The sequence below is a fragment of the Lolium rigidum genome, chromosome 3 (genome assembly GCF_022539505.1).
Source record: "Lolium rigidum isolate FL_2022 chromosome 3, APGP_CSIRO_Lrig_0.1, whole genome shotgun sequence".
Lineage (NCBI taxonomy): Eukaryota > Viridiplantae > Streptophyta > Magnoliopsida > Poales > Poaceae > Lolium > Lolium rigidum.
In genome coordinates, this window is record NC_061510.1 from 12,346,151 (window position 1) to 12,360,204 (window position 14,054).

Consider the following 14,054-nt stretch of genomic DNA (forward strand, 5'->3'; position numbering starts at 1 on the left):
GCTGTCCAAATTTGATTAGCTGCCTCCTACTTACACCTCTGACCTCTCACACCTCACAAGGTGTCAGACCTCAAAACTATTGTTCAGGTACCTCTTCTCTCCATACGGCATGAATGAATATACTCATTCATGAGGAGCTTGTATGTCTCACCGCCTCGTATATATGTGCGGCTAGATTATTGAGATCTTGAGTCAAAATTAAGCTGATTGGACGAAGATCACTTCACTTCCTGCTCACTTGGCCGAGTAGGAGGTGTCGGCCTTCCAGCCCTCAGGGATGACATCCTCGAATTCGGATTTGGTGCCGCCCTCGGTGGTGTAGCGGACGGTGAATGGGCCGGTCAGCTTATCGGGGGTGTCGATCCTCCGGACTGCTCCCCACGACTCCTTAAGCTCGATCCACTTGTCCTTGCCCTTCTCCTTTATGTCCACCGCCACCACGTCACCGTCGCCGTCGACGTACTTCACCAGAATAGCCAGGTAGTTGGGGTTGGAAGCCTTCTCGACGTGGAATGTTGGCTTGGTGTCGTCCGGGTACTTGCACTTGACCCGCCTGAACTGGAGCTCCAGCTCGCCGGCGCTGCGGAGCTTCTGCTCCTCGCCCTTCTTCGCCATGGACCCGAACGCGTGGCCCGAGAGGTCAAAGTGGTAGGGTGCGATGGGCTCCTCGTTGTCGTCGGTGATTGTGACGGTGACAGCCTCGCCGGAGCAGGACTCGGGCTTGGTGCACTTGATCTCGAAGCAGGAGCCGCAGCCACGGCCGTCCTTGAAGATGGGGGTGTTGCCGCAGCCGGTCATGCCGTTGAACGGCGCCTTGTCGACATTCTTGTACCCGCACGCGCCGCCGTTGTCCTTGGGACCGGCGCCGGTCGGCTTGCCGTACCAGGTGCTCTTCGCGTCCAGCCACTTGTCGCCGTACTCGGCCGTGATGTTGGGGCCCGGTGGTACCTTCGCGATGCCATGCGCGCTGCCCAGGAACACGGCGAACAGCGCCACCACCAGGAGCACCGACGAGGAGGACGCCATCTTGTCTTGAATTTGTTGGTTGCTGCTTAATGCTGCTGTGCTGTGATGCGTACGAGGGGTGGTATTTAAGGGCGGAAGCGGGCGACCTAATAGGGGAACGTCCGGCGATGTCGGTGCTGTAGGCGGCTGGCCGTGACCAGGATAGCTTGTCCGTCCATGCATACACGGCTAGCCATCATCGTCGGAGGTGCATGTTCTTGGTCCGCCGTCCAGCGATGTCGAAGTGAACCGCTAGTTTCTGGATCATAGCTATAAATAGACGTGCATAGGATGCACGTACGATACAGTACGTTTCTCCTGGACATTAAAACGTCAGCAAAAACACCTAGACTGAACTAAGTACTTCCTCTATTTATAAAAGGATGTATCAATTTTGTGAAAGTATATATGAATCTAGACATATTTTAGTGTGTAGATACATATAAATTTAGACACAGTTAGGATATCTTTTTTATGGAGAATCAATGTGTGGTTGAATTGTTAGAAAAGCAGCGGCGCCCCCGGCAACCAGACTTCAAACTCTGCGTCGACAGCGAGGTACCTATGATCTGTAATGTGTTTGTATTGCTAAGAGTCTACCTGTGTACTATGTTTTAAAACAAAACAAAAAACATACTTTTATAGATAGAGAAAGTAGTAGTACGTATTTATTTTGTTGACGTTGCTCACTCTGAAATTATACGACGGCCGTACACTTTGCTCACTCTGTCAGTCTGTTGTTTCAACAGAATACAGTTGATCAGTGTCGACACCATAACAACCACAAGAACAAAACAAATGTAAGCTGCCACGCACACCAAAATCCAGTAGAGATTACGCAGACAAAAGTAAAACATATACAGGAGGGAGGTAATAATATAAAGTACTTTCATTTGATTGCAAATGGCAAATATAGGAAGAAAAAGATTTTCCAACTAGAGCAAGCAGAAGGTACAATTGTTGGTGATGACAATATAAAAGTGTACATTACCGAATATTACAAGAAACTTTTCGAACCACCTGAGGATAATTACTTTCAAATGATAGAAAATCGTATTGATGACATCCTACAGCTGTCTAAGGAGGAGAATGTTCTCCTAACAGCAAATTTCACTGAGGAGGAAGTTTTTCAAGCCATTACCCAAATGAAACATAACAAATCACCGGGGCCGGATGGCTTTCCTGCAGAGTTTTATCAGAAATTTTGGGATGTTATTAAAGAGGACCTGATGGCCATGTTCGGCCACTTTCAGGCCGGGAAGCTTCCTCTGTTCAAATTAAACTTCGGGATTATAACATTGATACAAATTCGGAAATATAGGCCTATATGTTTGCTTTAATGTCAGTTTCAAGATTTTTACCAAAGTCTCTACTAACCGTGTGTCGGTAGTGGCGCACACAGTTGTCAAACCTACTCGTACGGCTTTTATGCCTGGGAGACACATTTTGGAAGGAGTTGTAGTGTTGCTTGAGAAGATTCAGGAATTACACCGTAAAAAGATGGATGGAGTGCTCTTTAAAATTGATTTTGAGAAGGCATATGATAAGGTGAAATGACCTTTCCTTCAACAAGTATTGCGGATAAAGGGATTTGATCCTATTTGGTGTCATCGGGTCAAAAAAATTGTACAGGGGGGAGTGTCAGGGTAAAGGTTAATGATGATATTGGTCACAATTTCCAAACTAAGAAGGGACTGAGGCAAGGGGGTCTGTTATCTTCCATTTTATTCAATATTGTAGCTAACATGTTAACTATTTTAATTGCACGGGCGAAAGAAGTTGGTCAGGTTGGTAGTTTAATTCCCCATTTGGTGGAGGGGGGTGTGTCGGTGTTGCAGTACGCGGATGATACTATTATATTTATGGAGCATGACTTAGTTCACTATTATATTCTGATACTCATTATGTGCATATTTGAGCAGTTATCGGGTTTGAAAATAAATTTTCATAAGAGTGAACTATTTTATTTCGGCAAAGCATCGAAGATGGAACATCAATATAAAGATATTTTTGGGTGTGCATCCTGATCTTTGCCTTTAAAGTATCTTGGTATTTCGATTCACCATAGAATGCTCCGTAATTCTGAATGGAACCCGGTGGAAAATCGTTTTGCGGCAAAGTTAGGATGTTGGCGGGGTAAAATGTTATCTTATGGTGATCGTCTCATCCTGATCAACTCGGTTCTTACTAGCTTACCAATGTTTATGCTATCGTTTCTAGAGATTCCTAAAGGAGTGAGGAAGAGACTTAATTTCTATAGATCGCGATTTTTTTGGCAATCTGATGAACACAAAAAGCTCGTTGGAATATCATTTGTAGACCGAAGGATCAAGGGGGTCTAGGTATTGAAGTCCTTGAATTGAAAAATAAATGCTTGTTAAGAAAATGGCTTTTCAAGTTATTATCTGAAGAAGAAGTTTGGCAACAATTGCTGCATAACAAGTATATTAAGAATAAGACTTTGTCTCAAGTGGAACAGAAACCGAGTGATTCTCCTTTTTGGAAGGGATTAATGCGGGTGAAAGATGATTTTTTAAGAGAGGTATATTTAAAATAGTAAATGGGTCGATGGTTAGGTTTTGGGAGGATGTCTGGCTAGGCGGAATGTCGTTAGCTGAACAATATCCGTCTCTATATAATATTGTCCAACGAAAGAATGTGCTGGTTTCTACAGTTTTGGATCAATCTCCTATTAATATTTGTTTTAGGAGATACCTTGATGAACATAAGTGGAGTTTGTGGTTACACTTGTGTGAACGCCTAATGTCGGTACAGTTGTCTCATGAAAATGACAAGTTTGTTTGGAAACTAACAGATTCAGGTTTATTTTCAGTTAAATCTATGTATCTTGATCTTATGAATGGACATACTAGATTTCTGAGAAAATATCTTTGGAAGATTAAAATACCCCTTAAGATAAAGATTTTTATGTGGTTTCTTAGTAATAAGGTGTTACTTACTAAGGATAATTTAATTAAGAGAAATTGGACAGAGTTGTCAAAAATGTTGTTTTTGTGATAATAATGAGACGATTGATCACATCTTCCTTTCTTGTCCGTTTGCATAATTGATTTGGAGAATGGTATTTTTTGCTTATAACATTCCTCCTCCAATAAATATCACTAATATATTTGGTAATTGGTTGAATGGAGTGAATAAGAAAGATAAAATCATATTCGTATTGGTATTTCTGCAATTTGTTGGTCCATATGGACTAGTAGAAATGACTTTGTGTTTAATAAACAAAAGGGAATCAATTTTTTTGCAGGTTATTCTTCGTGCGGTGTATTGGATACAGCTATGGGTGTACCTTCTTCCGGAGGACCAGCGAAATATTATGGATATTGGATGCAACCGAATTTTGGCGGTCGCACGGGATTGCTATTTACAAGCTACCGAATGGCGGCACATTAAAAGAATTGAAGATTGAAGATGGATAGATCTTGTTTTCTTTTCATCTTTGTTCGGCTGGATATTGTCACAGCTTTAGATACTATTTGATTGTAATAAGGGTACTTGTTTGAACCTATCTATTATATACTAAAAGCAAAATAGGGATGTCTAAAATAGAGACACAAGGTCCACATCATCATCCTAATTATGTTGATGGTTAGAATCTAATAGTTACGTAACTGTTTGACACGTTCAACTATGTACCGATTATAAAACAAGTTACCGCACCATAAGAATTGACCAGTCATCTCCAAAAAAAAAAAATTGACCGGTTGAAGTTGTTGTTTAAATATGCCGTGTTCTCCTAGGGCTCTAGGCCTCTTGTTGTGTGCGTTTAAAAAAGGTGGCCAAACTGCTTGGATGCCATGCACACATGTAAGTTCTCTCATGTTTCATCCAGGTTTCTAAATGCAGTATGCGAGCGGGAGTGGTGTTTTGGCACATGGGAGCATATGCTCCCTTTATTTTGAAATGTATGTTACACATGTTTTAAAATTTCAAAAAAGTTGAAACGAAAAATTGGTACGTACATCTTCACATGTTACACGCTCACAAAGTCGTTTCATGAAAAATCGACTTGTCGTGCAGCTTGTGTAAAAAAGAAAAAATTCAATGCTTAAAATAACGCTTTTCAGAAGACAAAATTTCTCTTTTTTATATAGGCCACAAAAAATATTGATTCCTCGCGAAACTTGACGAACACACGTATATTATGGAGATGTACATGTAGAACTTTTTGTCAAAAAATTTCGACAGTTTGAACATAATTTTTTGGTATAGGGAGCATATGCACCCGGGAGCCGAATTAAATTTCCGGTATGCGAGCTTGCATCCTAATTGTGGCTTCTTCTTTCAAACTTTCATCTCTAACCAAGATTTATTGTTACTTTTTTTTCTCAGGATTTAAGTATAGTTTATTATCTATTATCTATCTATTATATCTAAAGGAAAACCTAAATCTGAATTATATGGCTACGATTAAACAAGAGATTAGTAGTTACATACATAACTACTAAAGTGGTTTGACACGTTCCATATTGGAGGTACCTATTAAAGTATAAAGAAAATTTCTTACAAGATAAGACGTGGGAAACAAAAGAGAAACATACACTACCTAGCTATAACTATAAGGCCAAAACGTGATGGCACCCGAAAAGGTCGGAAGTGAATTGCTAAGAAAGAAAAAAAAGTGAGACCTGAAGTATTACCTGGCGATGCGTTTAGGCAGTTTTAATGAGATCATGCACAATAAGGGACACACGTCTCTCAGTCAGGGTTTTTTTCTCAGCAAAAAAATTACCGTGGGCACAGGTAAATCCATTTTTCTAAATACTGAAAAAAAATAACACTCAAGATTTTAGAAAAAAATTATAAATTCATTTAAATTACTGAAAAATACCAGCCAAAATACAGCCCGAGAATTATCAAACAAATTTATAAATTCATTTAAATTACCGAAAATACCAGCCAAAATACCGCCCGAGAATTATTAAATGAGTTTATAAATTGTTTATAGTTTTCCATTTATTTTAGTTTGATGTAATTGTGTGAATAAAAGTAAATCGTGTCGGGTATTACCATGTCAAGCTCATTGATATGGTTTGTGGGCGGATTTCACCCATATTTTTTTCCTTGGAAAAAGAATACTTTTGGGAAGTAGTAAATCCAGTTTTTCGAAATACCAAAAATATCGGCAAAATAAAGCTTAAGATTTGTCAAACAAATTTATAAATTCTTTTAAAGTTTGTCAAAAAATATTACCAAAAATACTGGTCAAAATACCATCCAACATTTGTCAAATGAATTTACAAACTTAGTTAAAGTTAGTCAATTTTTTAATTGATGTAATTGTGTGAATAAAAGTATATTTTCTTCGGTATTACACTTTAGCAATGGTAAAAGGTAAAATCGGTTTTCGAAGTAATTTTGGAAATCTCGGCCGAGAAAAAAATCGGGTCTCAACTAAAACGTGTTCCGTGAGTTTTTATAATAGCATCACCACCATTATCCTAATCCGTTTATATATGTAATAAAATACGACATACCAGACCATCCCGATGGGATTGACTATTCATTTCTTTCGTCAGTTCCTTTGCTTGGTCTAGAGCGCACTTTTGATATCAAGATTTTCTTATTTTCTTATTGTCTTTTAATATTTTTTTGGGTTTTATGTACTACAAAAGAGCTTTGCCAATTTAATATCCCACATGTGTGAATTACATGGCTATTGTACATATATAACAATAACAATACTTTTGGCTATGATTTTATAACCGTTAAAAAAAGTTTAAAGTAAAATTTACGGTTAAACCTTGAACGCAAACAATTAAATAAATAGTATACCACTGAAGGAGATTGTACAATTATAAATTTGTTTCGAGAAATCAAAATTAATATTATTCATTAGTTATTATCCCACAAATCAAATTAAAGTGATCCAACATGTCTCCCAAACAGTTGATATTTAATTTTGGATAGTATTTATGGTGATTATAGAACCAGAATAATTTTTAGACATATTCAGACGCTGCCCTCGCATTTGCGAGGGCCCCTGTGCTAGTTTTCAATAAAAACATGGTTGTGTGCATCTATTGATTCAAATGTCGGAGCAATACTCCCGTATCGAAGAAAAAAAAAGATGACGCAGCCGTATGAAATCCGACTTATAAGTCACAAAGAGAGCATGTGCCATGCAGTACAGTCTTGGGCTTCTTCTTTCTGGCATGGCTAGGACATATCTGACAAACAATACATCCATGTCTTCCCGTGCCACAACATAGAAAAACATCTTTTGGAAGGGCATATCGCGTCCCCAAAGCGTCCCCAAATGATACCGGATCAGACGTTTGAGAGATGCCTTCTCTTCGCGTCGTGTTTAGGCACGTCGCTCCCTAGTCGTGGCCCCTAAACGCGACCTTCCAAACATTAAAATGTTTTTTTTTGCGTTTTCATTTCAATAAAGAGAAGAAATTTGTAGGTAGAATCGAGATTTTGAAAATAGTACACATGTTGAAACAAATTAAACATAAAAACTATGGAAAAATATTTCAAACTAATTTTTAAACTAAGCTACTTTTTCTTTGATGGTCCCGCCTCGTCATCCTCATGGAGGCGTTTCTGCTCGTCACCTCTTCTGAAGAGGTAGTATCGTTCGATGCGTCCGAGCAGTTTGTCTCCCCATCCAATGAGTAGTCCTTGGTGTCTTCGTCGTTATCGGTGCACGTCGGCTGCGTGACCTTCGCCTTCGCCCGGGCCATTGCCTCCTTCTATATCATCGTCGTCTCCTCAACCGCCTCCTCCGCATCCAGCCGTCTCCACCTGGCATCTTCATCCTCTTCCTCTTCCTCCTCCTCATCCTCCTCCTCATGGCCGTCGTCGGCGACAAGCTCCCCCTCCTCCTCCTCCCCGGTCGTCCGTCGGTGGGGAGCTAGAGCTGCTAGGTGTGGCAGTTCTTTCCCACCAATGGCACCATCCCGGCAGCTTCCCCTCACTATCGGAGTCTGATGGCAAAAGGAGGTTGCTCATGGTCAGAGATGAGAGGTTGCTCAGTCGTAGAGATGAAGGGCGTCGGCCGGTTGGAGATGCGAATGCACGGACGTAGGGGTCTTATTGAGCATGGATGAATGGCGGCGCGGATATCGAAGAGGGCTGTGGTTGCTCTTCCACTGAGTTCGCGCTCTTTTCCGGCGGTTCGCGCGTCGATCGACACGGTTGCCACTCCGGTGGTTCCCTTTCCGGTAACGTCACCGTCGCTACGCGCCAATAATTCCGTCACGAGGTAGGCAACGGTTGGGCATCATTCATGTGTCAATGACGTGTCTGGCCCGCCACTCCCACTGGCTTCGCGCTCTGTCCGACGCGCTCGGAGCGTCCCATGTGGGGACGGCTCGGGACGCCGGACAACGTATTATGCTACGCCGGGTGAAAGGGGCCTTTGGGGTGCGCAACTGAGACTGAAAAAATGTCCGACGCGTCCAAAAACTTTTAGGAGATGTTTTGGGGGGCGCGACTGGAGCTCTAACACTCAAAAAAGAAGTGCATGTGTAGTGAAAAATGGATGTGTTACGTAATTACCTGGTGTCCTGGACGAACACCTACGTACATGTGGATCTGCCTCGTGTTGCAAGAAATATCTCATAAAGGCGGAATATTCTTCAGTGGGAGGTGACGTTCCCGTCGACAGCGAGTCGCTTGTGGTGACTTCGTCAATCTTAAGACCTGCCGGATCAGTTCTTCAACGCGGTCTTTTGGAGGTGCTCGTAGGGGTAGGATGTGCATGTGTGCGTTCATATGGTTGAGTGTGTGCGCGTATGTATGAGCGTCTTTAATTGTACTATGTTTCAAAAAAAAATTGAGTTGCAACCTATGTACAACTAAACCTAATTTTTTGCAATGCATATAAAACTCCCAGCATACTAGCCAAATCTAATGGTCGAAGACTTAACCCAGCACTAACTTGATTCGTCTATTTTTTTCTAACTTGCAACTCAATGCTGAACTAAAAGAAATATAACACATGTATAACTTCCGGACTAATACGAATCAAGCGTGAATCCAACAGTTGCAGACTTTATTTTGAGAACCCAACAGTTGCAGACTTTTTTTTAAAATGAACTGTTGCAGACTTTTTTTTTTGAACTGAACAGTTGCAGACTTGACAAAGCTCTTACTTAGCAGTTCATTTTTTTAGGAAACAACCTTTGCTTCTGGGAGAAATGTGGAATATGGGCTGACAGATCTTACTGCTACGACTATTTTCGGCCTTCGCAGCTAAGAGGCAATGGAAAAGCACTGATCATCCCCCATACAACATTGACAGATCTTAGGAACTGACCCAAAAGGGCCGGCCTGACATGACCAGGCCGAGTTGTTCGGAGTTATGGCCCAACTTCTCAAACCATAGGTCACAACGATTTTCTTCTTTCTCATTCTCAGTTCCCACCTAAAAAAGAGGTTTTCTCATGCATCATCCTAGGTCCGGACATAGTACTAGATCTTCATTCATACGGTAAGGAGCAATCATGCCACTTTACGTCACAACAGAACATATGGTCGTCCTAAATTCCCAAAGCAAACAGAAGGAGAAGGCGACGACATATGGATGTACAAAAGACGTCGGTTCAGTCAATCAATTTCTTCCGTAGAAGTGTAGAACACCTGAAATCAACGGGGCTATTTTGCTAGGGAAATGACCATACGTTGCATTAGCTAGTAGGTTAATCTGGCTTGTTAGAAGACAACCTTAACAGTACACTGTGCGAGCAAAGAAAGATGGAGCCAGATTGGGCGAGGAACTGCTCGTTTCAACAGGAAAAGAAAGATGACAATAGCTGCTAATTCTCGACTGTTATAGAGCTGACGCAGGCTCCACAAAAAACTCAAGGTGGAGATAGATTAAGATATCGACATGACTGCTGCTAGTTGGCAATCACTCATGTAATAAATCGTTTTGCTGAAAACTTGCTACTTACTAGTAGCTATACAAAAAAAAAAAGTTCAAATGGAGTAGCTGTTACGATTATTAGGAACTTTTTTAGTGGGTTTAATTACCGAGATGAAATGACATAACCACTAGCAAAGTTAACCATATGCATCAGACTAAGCATATCTATAAGATCTGCATTTTTCGATAAATGGTGCTTTATTACTCGAAGATCAAGCATTACACTCAGCATCTGCATAATTAAGATGCACACAGCCGTTTTGAGAATCCAGAATTCAACTAAAATGAATACTGAAAGAACAAAAGGAGAAGAGCCAACTAGTCAACACCTCCATTGGCCTCAATCCTATGGCTATGCAGCCACCCATGTTGGGAAATAAACTCCTTGGCCGTATTGTACGGGGTTTCAGATGCCTGACCTCTCAGAAGGATGTTCACGCATTCGTTGGGATGGGAAAGACTAAAGAGCGTCGCATCAAAAGAAAATAGGATGATCAAGATAAAGTGAGAATGGTGAGACCTATATATGTTTTGTGTCTCCTTGTATAGCCTGCGAGGTGGAGGGACCGAGCCACTCGAGTTGCAAGCGTTGGAAGATAGAGGCATGTGTCAAACATACACATGCACGCCGACACGTACCCACGATTCACAAAATGAAATGTGACGTGCGTGTGATGCGTGGCGAGGCAGCCGGAGGGTAAGGAGCATGACTGTGCATGAACTTGTTCTCTTTTCACTCACTTAGTGTGAGTAGAAGAGCTCGCCATATAACTCAGTCCATCTCTCCCCCAACTAACGGCGTTAGACTAAACTTTAGCCTCAGAAACTTGAAATTTAAAAATCTGTAGGTTATATGGGCTGCCTACAAAGGTTGCAGTCCTTATAGTCAAAAACAGTTTTAGGGTTTGGTGTGTGGGTCTAAATCCCCGCACGTGATCCACTTATATAGATCATGATAGGTACAAGTTACATACGTATACGTGTTGTTACACAACAGATGGGTAAGAGTCCAATCACAATTCTAACACTCCCCCTCAATCTAAACTTCTACATACAAGGTTGAGATTGGACGTAAATCTATCTAACATCTCTTGTGTGGCTGGTATAGTAAACACATCAGCTAGTTGGTCATGAGTGGAGATGAACCTGACGTCTAGTTCACCGGCAGCTACTCGTTCTCGCACAAAACAGAAATTGATCTCAATGTGCTTCGTTCGAGCATGATAGACTGGATTCACCGTCAGATAAGTAGCCCCAAGATTATCGCACCAAAATATGGGGGTACCCTGTCGAGTCACACCAAGCTCCTTGAGCAGAGAATCTACACATATAGGTTCAGCAGCACCATCAGCCAATGCTTTATACTAAGCCTTGGTACTCGACCTCGAGACTGTGGGTGGGTTCTTCGAACTCCATGAAATAAGAGTGGGACTAACAAACACTACAAACCCACAGGTGGATCGTCTATCATCCACACATCCTGCACAATCGGCGTACATACTAATGAAAGCCGACGGAGACTTGTGAATGCACAAGCCGGTCTCCAATGTCCCTTTGACATATCCCTAAAATCGTTTGATATAATCCTAGTGTGCATCAGTGGGGGTGATACGTCTCAAACGTATCTATATTTTTTGATCCTCCATGCTTGTTTTACACCAATTTCTATATATTTTGTTTACACTTCGTTTCACTTTTATACATTTTCTGGAACTAACCTATTGACAAGATGCCACAGTGCCAGTTCTCTGTTTTCTGTTGTTTTGTATTTCAGAAAAGTTATACAGGAAATATTCTTGGAATTGGACGAAACAAAAACCGAAGTTCCTATTTTACCGAAACGAAGACGGAGTCCAGAGGAGAGACGGAGGGGCGCCAGGAGGCGGCCACACCATACCTGGGTGCGGCCCCATCTCTGGTCGCGCCTACGGGAGGTGTGGGCCCTCAGGCACCCCACTGACCTTTCCTCTCCGCCTATTTATACATCTTCTCGGAAAAACCCTAAACAATTGAGCCTCCAACCATGAAAAGTTCCGTCTCGGCCGCCATCGCCGAACCTAACTCGGGAGGGTTCTGAAGCTCTTCCCGGCACCCCGCCGGAGAGGGAGATCATCACCTGAGGCCTCTCCGTTGCCATGCCCGCCACCGAAGTGATGCGTGAGTAGTTCATCCCTGGACTATGGGTCCATAGTAGTAGCTAGATGGTTGTCTTCTCCAATTTGTGCCTCATGTTTAGATTTTGTGAGCTGTCTATCATGATCAAGATCGTCGTTATGTAATGCTACATGTTGTGTTTGCTGGGATCCGATGAATATTGACTACTATGTTGAGATCGATTATATATTTTTCATATGTTATTTGTGATCTTGCATGCTCTCTGTTGCTAGTAGATGCTTTGGCCAATTACGTACTTGTGACTCCAAGAGGAAGTATTTATGCTCGATAGTTGGTTCATGCCTCTAGTAATCTGGAAGAGTGACAATAACTTCTAACGTTGTAGATGTTCTGTTGCTACTAGGGAGAAAACAACAATGCTTTGTCTAAGGATAATTCTATTGTTTACTTTACACACATTACTTAATGCGATAATATGTTGATTGTAACTTAATACTGAAAGGGGTGCGGACGCTAACGGAAGGTGGATTATTAGTCATAGACGCAGTTGGATTACGGTATATGTATTATGATGTAATGCCCAAACGAATCTCATAGTAATCATCTTGTCATGTATGGTCTTTATTCTGTCAATTACCCAGTTGTAATTTGTTTACCCAACATGCTATTTATCTTTATGGAGAGACACCTCTAGTGAACTGTGGACCCCGGTCTTGTCCTTTACATTGATAAAATCATCCTATTATGTTTACTTACTGCAAGCACTGTTCTCTTTAATTTCATTGCAAACAAACATATGTTTTCACACTATACGGTTAATTCTTTGTTTTCCGCAAAACTAGTGAGATTTACAATCTCACTGTGAGTTGGAGCGAAGTATTGTGGTTCTGTTCTGTGCAGGTTCCACGTTGTTGCTGACACCGGTAGTGCGCCCTGTCACTAGTCAGCTGGCAACACCTGCAGAAGTCACTCCTTTCTCCTACTGGTCAATTAAACCTTGGTTTCTTACTGAGGAAAAATTTGCCGCTGTGCTCATCATACCTTACTCTTGGGGTATCCCAACCGCTTGTATCGAGCACCATCATGGGGCTATGATAAAAAAAACTAACAAACCTTTTTTACCGCAAATGAAATATCTGGACGGGTGAGATTCAAGTACTGCGGTCCTCCAACAACACTGCGGTATTTGTGTGCATCATCTGAACTGAGTTGTGTGCCTGAGTCTCTAGCCAAAGTCTCGGAAGGAAGTGGAGTGGCGGCAGAATTACAATTCTTCATGTTGACTCGATGGAGAAGATCAAGCGCATATTTTCGTTGAGTCAACGTCATCCCCCTCAATTGTATGTGGCCTCCAATTCAAGAAAGTACTCGAGCCACCCCAGATCCTTGATGGGAAAACTATCTCAGAGTGAATGAACAAGAAGATCCACAACCTCTAGTGTAGAGCCAGCGATAAATATGTCATCCACATAGACCAACATGAAAATTTGCACCCCATCATACGAGTAGATGAACAATGATGTATCAGCTTTGGAAGAAACAAACCTAAGCTGATGAAGAAGATGACTCAAGCGAGCATACCATGCACGGGTGGACTGTTTTAGACCATAGATCGATCGCTAAAGCTTACATACATGAGAGGGATGTTGAGTGTCCTCGAGTCCTAAAGGTTGCTGCATATAGACATCTTGAAGCCAGGAAACCATGCAAGAAAGTATTATTGACATTAACCTGCCGAAGTGTCCTGCCATGTTTGACTGCAAGAGACAGTACTAAACGAAATGTGGCGGGCTTCACAACTGGACTGAAAGTATCACCATAATCGGCCCATGCTGCTATGTGAAACCACGGGCTACCAGGCATGCCTTGTGCTTGTCAATGGATCCATCTGGGGGATGCTTGATTTTAAAAATCCACTTGCTACCAACAGTATGGACGCCAGGTGGTCGAGGAACTAGAGTCCAGGTGACGGTCTGATGTAGTGCAGCAAACTCATCCGACATGGAAGAATAGCACGCTGGCCCAAGAAGTGCCTCGC

The 14,054-nt window shown here is 41.9% G+C and overlaps 1 protein-coding gene across 1 annotated transcript; it reads right to left on the reverse strand.

The window, feature by feature from the left end:
- Window positions 1–234: 234 nt before the first annotated feature.
- Window positions 235–1,026, reverse strand: LOC124694584 (pollen allergen Lol p 1-like). Its single transcript, XM_047227553.1, has one exon. The coding sequence runs from the start codon at window positions 1,024–1,026 to the stop codon at window positions 235–237; it is 792 nt and encodes a 263-aa protein (XP_047083509.1).
- Window positions 1,027–14,054: the final 13,028 nt, after the last annotated feature.